The sequence below is a fragment of the Penaeus chinensis genome, chromosome 16 (genome assembly GCF_019202785.1).
Source record: "Penaeus chinensis breed Huanghai No. 1 chromosome 16, ASM1920278v2, whole genome shotgun sequence".
NCBI classification, from domain to species: domain Eukaryota; kingdom Metazoa; phylum Arthropoda; class Malacostraca; order Decapoda; family Penaeidae; genus Penaeus; species Penaeus chinensis.
In genome coordinates, this window is record NC_061834.1 from 28,345,265 (window position 1) to 28,355,751 (window position 10,487).

Sequence of the window (10,487 nt, forward strand, 5' to 3'; positions counted from 1 at the left end):
CGCACAACCACACGCACACGCACTCGCACACGCACACGCACACGCACACGCACACGCACACACACACGCACACGCACACGCACACACACACATGCACGGAGACAAGCAAGCATATCCACGACAGATGTGAAGAAAGGAAAGCACAGCAGCTGGTACAAGTTGAACAAAAGGCTTTGCAACTGCAATAATTCCTCAGTGTAGATGAGCCACAAATAGCAGTTCAGCTAAATATGGAGTCTTTCATAACAGCCTCTTCTCGTTGTATATAATATTTACACTTTCAATAAGAAAACTTAAAAAGTTCTAATGTATTAAAAAAAATCTGGATATGTGAATTCAGATGATAAGGTGTGTTAGTATGTGTGTGTGTGTGTGTGTGTGCGTGCGTGTGTGTGTGTGTGTGCGTGCGCGTAGGTATATATATGTATATATACATATGTAAATATGTATATATATACATATGTATAAATACACACACACACACACACACATATATATATATATATATATATATATATATATATATATATATACATGCCGTGTGTGTGTGTATATATATATATATATATATATATATATATATATATATATATATATACATGCTGTGTGTGTGTGTGTGTATATATATATATATATATATATATATATATATATATATAGAGAGAGAGAGAGAGAGAGAGAGAGAGAGAGAGAGAGAGAGAGAGATAGTGAGTTAGAGACAGATAGAGGTAGAGATAGACAGAGAAACACTATCCATCGGTAAGCATCATATTACAAAACTATCAGACCAATACACTCGCTGCCCTGCTGAGTCCCACAGCCATCTGCTCAATAATTTTATCATCTCGGCAATGATTAGTCGAGCTGTACAACACGCAAAAGCTTCTGCACCGCCAGAGGAACACGACTGGTCCAAAACACTGAAGAAAGTATTATAAAAAACAGGACATATGGGTGTTAGCAACCAGCAGTACTGGTAATGAAGATATTAGAGTAAAACAGTATCTCGTTCAGCTACTAAAACAGGACACAATAACCCATATAAAGTCTCCTCTGCAATATTGCTGCCAATTTCAATTCGTTATTCATCATATGAACAGGAGAGCTGCATCGGTCATCATATTAACAGACAAACAAGCATAAAGAAAAATAGATAAACGAATACATAGGTAAATAAATAAGGAAATGGATGAAATAAAATTATCAGGACGGTCGTCCACAGTCCTCCCATACATTAACACGGAGGAGGCGCTAACCTTAGGGTCCTTACTCTATAAAGCGCGAAAGAAAATGAAAATGTAATAATTTCGTTATTCATTCTCAGCCGCACCTCCCCCTCCCTCTGTATCTTGTCATAATCAGTCCTGTTTATTAGTAGGTTACGGGGGAAAAAATACGCAAAAAGAACTGTTTCCATGTAAAATAGGCAAAAACACATCACTATATCCACTGAAGGTCATAAGTATTTTTTTATTTTTCTAAAAGCTTAATTCTTTCTCCTTTTTTTGTTCCTTTTTAAAGGAGAATTAGAGGGGAGTAATAGTAATGCTGATTTAGATGGGGATAGTGATAATTACTGCAATTAAAGGTAATCATGATAAAAATAAAATTGTTATCATTATCATCATTACAGCATCTGCCATTGTTACAACTATGTTAATGATGGTGATGATAATGATGATAATGATGATAATGATAATGATAAAAATAAAGATGATAATGATGATGATGATGATAATAATAAATATTATACTATGAATAGTAATAGTAGTAGTAGTAATAATCATAATTATTATAACCGCAATAATGATATCAATTATAATGGTAAGTATAATAATAATGATAATGATAAGCATCAATAACAACAATAATAAAGATAAATATAGAATTAGCAAAAACGCAAAGAAACAAGGAAAGAGGACAATAACGAAAGTCCAATAAAGCAGACGAAACAGGAGAAAATCGCTAAACAGAAACAGAGGATAGCAACAAAAGGAAACAAGGATCAAAAGATGGAAATACTTGGAGAAAGAAAGAAGAAACAACAAGGATAACCATAAGCTTGTCATAAAGAAGGATTGAAGGAGAAAATGTGGAAAAGTTAGAAGAGAGAAAGCAGGAAGGAGAAAGGTAACAAACAGTAAAGGAGAATAAAAGGAGAGAATATGGAAAAGTTAGAAGGAGAGAGAAAGAAAAGAAAAGAAAAAAAGGAACAGATAACAATAAACGTGGCCTAAGGGAGAGTAGAGGGCTTGAGGAACATAAGTAAAATACACGACATAGCTCAGTCACGTGGGTAGGTCACGTGATCCGAAGAGGTTATTGAGTCCACCCAAACCGTTACCTCCCTTAAGTTAAATTCCTTAAATAAACGCCAAATAAATCGATATTGAGGTTACTTCCTTCTTATACAGCGATAGCATGTGGTTAACAGGTCCTCTTGGTATTAATGTTGCAAAATACTCCGTGTTTACTTCTCGGTCACGTGCTCGGGTTACGTATCCAAAAGCTCCCATCAAAACACACAGATTTGACACGATTGCCGGATTAATATTTCTCGGGGACTATTTTTATTTACTGTATTCTTTAACGAGGACAGATGATCCATATCTACTGAACGTTTGCTGTGTTTGTCAGTGTTTCGATAGAGTGGGTGGCGAGTTCAAGATGAAAGTGTGTTAACCGTGCGACGTGTAAAAGTGTTACGCGCGTTTCGATGGTAATAGACGGTCGACGCGAAACCTGTCTGTGTGGCGAGAACTCAGTGTTGTTAGGGTATCGCTGGGACGCAGAAGGCGAGTGTCTGTTTATCAAGCAGGTTTATGAAGTGACTTGATCAATACAGGCTTTTTTTTTTTTCTTATTTTGTGTCTGTGAACATTCCCGGCCTCTTATGACACTGTGGGTAAGTTCCAGCGAAGTTATTGTCTTGATTGTTTGAAAGTTTCGTAAAATGTAAGCAAACTAGGGAGATAACGTTTGTTTTGTATTTGTTTTTTGTTTTTCTTCCTCTCAGCTAAACTGCAACCTAATTCCAATTCTCAAAAAGCCGTGTCCATTCATTAATAGAAACGATCAGCGGAGACAGAAATTACGAGCGAATTTCTCCCACATGTCTGGGGCGCCAACGGGGGTCTCTGGGTACGTCAGATCACACGCCGGGGACATCCTTCCTCGCCCATGATGACCAACGTGAATGTCGCGGGTCTCTACCTCGACCAACACGCCCTACAAAATGCAAATGACTCGCATAACCAGAGCTACATCGTCTTCATACCGCTTGGCCTCGGTCTCCTCCTCCTCAGTGTCTGTCTCCGATGGTGCATGCGGCGTGGGTGCGAGAGGAAGACCGCGGTCGTGGATCCGGAAGCCGCTGTCGGGGATCTCGTGATTCGGCTGTTTCACGATCCTCCTCCCGACTACGAGGACGTCGCTAACGATCCTCCGCCGCCAATGTATTGCGAAGTCTTCAGAGATCCTCCTGACGAAGGGATTAGGTCCTGACGTCGCCTCGGTGCGCTGTTTTTTAAGGACATAGTGATAAAAAGGTGTGAATGTTTTCAGTTTCGCGGAAGTGTATACTTTGCCTTCAGAAATTGAGTGTACATATACATACATATACACATATATGCATACACACACACGCACACACACGCACGCACACACACGCACACGCACACGCACACGCGCACACGCACACGCACACGCACACGCACACGCACACACACACACACACACGCACACGCACACACGCACACACGCGCACACAACACGCGCACACGCACACACACACACACACACACACACACACACACATACACGCAAGTAATATATATATATATATATATATATATATATATATATAATTTAAACAGGCAGAGATAAGTTTGTAATTTTTATGTTTGCGTTTATGGTGAAGTGTATGTGTGTGTGGCTATATATGTACTTATTCATAATCATTTGGAAATGTATACTGATATAAATATAAAATACAGGTAAGGCACGTGAGCTTGAAAAATATATCGTAATAAGTGATTTGAATATTAACCTAATAAATCTCCTTTACATAGTTATTTAGAATATTCAATCAAATACTTATGTGTCACTGGGAGAGCAATTTTTCTCCAATAAATGTATCAAGAAATAAACGATATTTATTTTCCCAATTAAGCTTGGGAAATTCATGGCAAACCTCATACGCACAACGGACACAGGACATACACACAGACCAACGTACATACACATATATAGGTAGATCGATTTTTTACTTTGGAAGAGAGGATATAGACTTAGTAATAGACGAAATAAAATGAAAATAAATAGGGTTACAAAATAACTTGACACGGAAAGCGAGAGAGAGAAAAACAGTAAAACAGAGAAAGTGAGAAAAAGAGAGAGAGATTGAGAGAAAAGGAAGTTAAAAACAGAAAATACAGTTGAATGACAAATGAGAAAACTTATGTAATCATTATTATTATCACTACTTTTATTATTAATATTATTATCATTATTATTATTATTATTATTATTATTATTATTATTATTATTATTATTATTATTATTATCATTATTATTATTATTATTAATATTATTATCTCCCCCTCACCTTAAAAAAATAGATGAATAAATGAATTAATAATTAAATAAACTGAAAATATCACCAACTGCACTTTGAAAGAACAGTGCAAAGCAACATTTTGCAAGGGCCCTGTACATGGCTGTGTTGTTTTTGTGGTGCAAGTTGCAAATCATTATTTTTACAATGGTAATGAGAATCTTTATAATAATAATGATAAGGAAAAAATTATAATAATAATGATGATGAAGATTATAATGCTAATAATATCAATATTAATAACAACAATAATAATGGTTATGATAATACTGCTGATGATAGTAATGATAATGATAATGATGGAAGTGATAATATTAATAACAACAACAATAAAACAATATAAACTATAATAAAGATAAGGATAATAATGATAATGATGATACTACAAATAATATTGTTAATAATGATAAAGATAATATTAAGAATCATCATTGCCATCATCATAATATAACAATAATGATGACAATAATAATAATAATAATAATAATAATAATAGTAACAATAATAATAATAATAATAATAATAATAATAATAATAATAATAATGATAATAATGACAATAATAATACAATAATTATAATGATAAGGATCATGATGATGATAATGATAATAGTAATGTTAATAATAAGAATAACAATATTAGTAATAATGATAGTAATAGTAATAATGATATTGATAATAATTGTTATTTCTATTATCATTATTATCACCAGTTTTATTATCATGTCAATGGTAATTATAATAACAATAATATTAATGATATTATGAGACCGATAACAATATTAATCGTAGTAACAATAATATTAATAATGATAATAAAAATAACAAAAGCAATATCAAAAATATTTAATAATGATAATAAAAATAACAAAAGCAATAGCAATGATATTTAATAATGGTAGTAATATGGACGCCATGACTGACTAGTTCCCACAATTTTCTTTAATTTTTTTTTTCTCGAAATTTGCTTATCATTTCCTCTTGCCAAAACTACATGCAATCAATCCGCTGACTCACTGATTTTAAGCAACTTACCTTGAATCTCAGTCAATGTATTTCGCAATTGCATATTCGAGAAAGTTCTAAAAGTTTATCAAAAATGGCGCCAAAACGGTTGAACTGAGTGACCATTCATATAAAATGCTCGACATTTGATTTTTGTTTTTGTTTTTGTTTGTTGTTGTTTTTTTTCTACCTCAATTATTTGTTGGTATCGTTATTGGTGTAAGTTTCAAAATCGTAATCATCATCCTCATCATAAATATCATGATCATTATCACCATCTTCATCATTATCATTATTATCAGATTCAATATCATGATCATTGCCATTAGCAGTATTATCATTTATTATAATTATTATTTATCATTATTACAATCATTCATTATTGTTATCATTATTATTGTTATCAGTATCAATATCATTATCATCACTGCAATACATTACCCTCATCATTACTTCGTATCATTTTAGTATCAATAAAAATAAATAAAAAAAAAGAAAAGAAAAGAAAAATAAAGAAGATACACAATTACTCCTCTCTTCCCCTCTCCTCTTCCTTTTCCTTTCCTTCTCCCTTTTCCTTTCCCTTTCCTTAACTTCACTCATCTCCTCTCACTTTATACCCTCCATCTGTCTCTTCTCATCACCCTCTCCCCCTTATCCCCTTCCCTCCCTCTCCCTTTTTTCCCTTCCCCATTTCTTTCCTTTCTTTTCTCCCATTATTCTCCCCCTCTCTCTTTCTTTGTCATTCTTTAATATCTCTACCTAGAATCATCCCATTTTACACCAAAATAAAATGCCTTCAAGTCCTCAGTCACATCTAAAGTAATTCCAGACATTTACATTATATGTTAGCTATTGTGAGAGAGTGTATCGATCAGCCTGTAAATAAACAATAAAATTAATATTTTCAATGAAACCTTTGAAAAGAACCCATCGGAAAGTTATAAGGGAGGAGGTGCTAGCTGGCCCGTCTCAGGATCAACGACACCAGAGTAACCCACCTCACTCCCTACGAGTATGTATTGGGGAAGGACTGTGACATAGGTCTTATTAGTTTCCTTAGGGACACTAATATTTTCAATGAAAATTTATTATGTATATTGTTTATGCAATAGTTTTTAGACATTTAGAGCATAATGTTTATGTTTTGATTTTTTAAAGTAATATTAATTTTTATTTAAGACATTTATTGATAGATTTTTAACGTTTAACTGTTTTAATGACCTTAGCTGTTGACGCGGCAGATAATTTTAAATAATCAATCAATCACTCCCTACGATGAGAAAACCTTCCCTGCAGAATGCAACCTCACAGAAACTCACATTCTAACAAAAAATCCGAAGAAAGAATAAAGAATTTTCAGTATCAAATCTAATATCTACATTTCTAAGGGAAACAAAACTTCATGACCTTATTTAAACTGAGATAAAAAAATAAAAAAATAAAAATAGATAAATGAATAAATAAATAGGATCCAGTGGCTTAATGATCTTGGCTGGCTGTGTTAACATGGCCATATGCCGCTGGTCGATTGCCAAGTCCATCTCGCGTCAAAAGTCATCTCACCTTCAGTCATCTTCAGACGTAACTGTTAATCGGACGGACGGATGGGCGAAAACTCAAGGGAAACTTATTATTATTATTATTATTATTATCAATATTTTTGGTGGTGTTTTAGATGATATAATGATAGATAATATTATCATTGTTGTTATTGTTATTATCGCTATAATCTTGCTCCTCATTGTTATTAAAATCATTATGACTATTTTTATTATCAATGATATTGTTATTGACATTATAATAATAGTATAAAAATATTGTTGTTATCGGTATTGTTATCATCATTAATATTTTCATTATCATTGTTTTCGGTGTTTGTGTTGTTCCTATCATTATTATTGTTATCATCAAAATAAGTAATAGCAGTAGTAGCCGCTATAACAGTAGCATTATCGCAATTATTATTATTGCCATTTTTATTATTAGCAGTAGTAGTATCATTATTATCATTATCATCCTTTTCCTATAGCTGCCAAGCCTCCCTGAAAACGGCGTGTATTTGTGGCTGTCCTTAGGATTAGGCCGACCTTTGCTTACGTCATTGTAGGATGAGGCGAGGGCGGGTGTCCTTGATCTTTCCGTGGTGAAAGGATTAAGACCAACGGCGTCTAAGACATTATATGTATTGTGCGTGTAGATGTGTATCAATGTACACACGTAAATGTACGCATACCTAACTACGCATACATACATACCTACATATACCATTTAAATGATCATGTAAACTTACAACATTGCATCTCTCCTGAAGAAGTTCGTCTTCCTCTCTGAATTCCCTGTGTCTGGATTATTCTTACATATTTACTGCAGTATCTTGTCAGATTCTGTTCTTAGAATCACTTCATTTTATATAGCTATTGTGTTGTATGGTGATCACACACACACACACACACACACACACACACACACACACACACACACACACACACACACACACACACACACACACACACACACACACACACACACAAACGTATGTGTGTGTGTGACGAATTTCCTCATTATGGCGCCATGGATATTTTCCCGGCTCAGCATTTGAAGGTCCATTTCCGTCAATCTAAGCGAGTTTATTAAAATGTTTAGGAATGAACCTCATGGAACGTAGGGCTACGTGACCAGACGCCAAAATTCAGGATGCTTGCCTACCCGGCTTTTAGTATGTAAAAAAAATATTTATGTGCATCAACATATCTGTTTTTTTTTTTTTATTAATTCTTTAAAGGTTAAGAATCACATTATTACTTAAGATGACTATATCCAATATGTATATGGTGTATATTTAATGCTAAATTCAAGATTGTCACCGAGTAAGATATAGAAAATATAAATATAAAAATAAAATACTGGCAATCTGTTTAACAGTGAATCTTCTCCTACAGCTACAAAAAAGACCACGTTGCTTCAAGCACAAATCTTTCGGGTTTTCTGAAATTGTGGGAACATTCGCATCTCTCTTACTACGTCTCGTAAAGTCATTAAATTAAAAAGTCACTGTCATGAATACCAATTTCGGAAATACTCAGCGCAATCACTTCTAGGTAAACATTTTCTTTTTTTCAGGGTCTTGCTTTATCCATGAGTCAAAGGCATGAGGGGTAAGTTTATAGTTCAGAAGCTTCTTGGTCGATGCTGGGCTTGAAATTCTGGACTCATGACAGCGACAGCAAGGTACCTTACTTCACGCCTTTGCTTACGGGAGAATTTTAGTCATGTCCTTTTCGGAATGGAGTCTTATTTTCAGCCAATCGTTGTTATTTTATTTCCAGTTTTCCCCTTCATCTTAAGCCCTCGTCCCAATGTACAGCCATGGCTCATAATGGTGGACCATACCTACCCCTTCCTCATCACCAACTCCCTTTCAAAAAAAAAAAAAAAAAAAAACGAAGCTAGTACTTGTGAATGAGTTTTTGTTGTTGTTGTTGTCTAGTGAGATCGTTCCATTGCAAAAATATATTTTGTTTCTGATTATTTAGATAGCAATTATCATGCTCCCCCCTCCCCCCCCCCCCTCTCTCTCTCTCTCTCTCTCTCTCTCTCTCTCTCTCTCTCTCTCTCTCTCTCTCTCTCTCTCTCTCTCTCTCTCTCTCCCTCCCTCCCTCCCTCCCTCCCTCCCTCACCTCTCTCTCTCTCTCTCTCTCTCTCTCTATCTATCTATCTATCTATATATATATATATATATATATATATATATATAGATATATAGATATATCCTCTCTCCCTCTCTCGTCTTCTTCTTCTTCTTCATCTTCCGAGCGGGACCGGTAATCGGACATGCCCAAGAAGTGACGTCAGAGATAAAGGAACCGATTTGCGACTAGTTTGCCAGCTTCTGACTCGCTTCTCGGACACTTTCCACTTAACATGCTTCTCTTCTCCTTCACACTTCCTCTACTCTCAACACACACACACACACACACACACACACACACACACACACACACACACACACACACACACACACACACACACACACACACACACACACACACACACATATGTATGTATACATTCATATGTAACTACGACACATGATGCAATAACATGCGGATTCAGCCAAAGAGGGCCTTAGGAACATTGCGTCATTCTAAGCCGCGTTACTCGAAGAGATTTTAAAGAGCTGACGTTAAGAATTCATGGCACTCGTTTGTTTCTAGTTCTTAGCAATAAAAAGCTGAATATAATGAAACAAATATCCTCTTATATTTAACGTTTGTTGTACCATAAGAAGTAGAGCTATAATGTAAAATATACTTTTTTTTTTTACGCTGTAGTATACTAATTTACTGTAATATCTTTTTGCTGTCCTAAATTATTCTAATCATTGATTAAAAAATAATAATGGCAATATGTCTCCCCTTAATGCACACACAGACACACACACACACACACACACACACACACACACACACCAAGGTAGGAAATTAATAATCTGAAGGAAGAAGATACACGATATATTGACAAACACGTCCTTTAAAATCACCGTCATATCGCACGGTATTTGATTACGGAATACCTTGCCTTGTTTACTCCGGAAGAGGAAACATAAGAAAACAAGTGAGAGAGATTACAGTTCCAAAATCTCCCATCTCTCTCTCCCCATCTGCTTCCCCCACCCGCACCCCTCCACATCCATCCTCGTCCCTCTGTCATTTCTCCTTCCCCTCTCCGTCTTTCTTCCTTCCCCTCTCCGTCTTCCTCTTCTCCCTTTCCAGCTTCCTCTCCTCCCGTTCCATCTTTATCTCTTCTCCCTCCATCTCCCTCCCTTCCCTCTCCATCTTTATCCCTTCCCCCTCCATCTTCCTCCC

At 35.3% G+C, this 10,487-nt stretch overlaps 1 protein-coding gene across 2 annotated transcripts; it reads left to right on the forward strand.

The window, feature by feature from the left end:
• The first annotated feature begins 1,798 nt into the window (after positions 1 to 1,798).
• Positions 1,799 to 3,718, forward strand: LOC125033541. Of its 2 annotated transcripts, none has more exons than XM_047625124.1 (2): positions 1,799 to 2,905; positions 3,151 to 3,718. In XM_047625124.1, the coding sequence occupies exons 1-2, from the start codon at positions 2,894 to 2,896 to the stop codon at positions 3,502 to 3,504; spliced, it is 366 nt and encodes a 121-aa protein (XP_047481080.1). In that variant the 5' UTR covers positions 1,799 to 2,893; the 3' UTR covers positions 3,505 to 3,718. The 2 variants fall into 2 exon arrangements, with proteins under 2 accessions (XP_047481080.1, XP_047481079.1); XM_047625123.1 differs by having other exon boundaries at positions 1,802 to 2,905; positions 3,070 to 3,718.
• Positions 3,719 to 10,487: the final 6,769 nt, after the last annotated feature.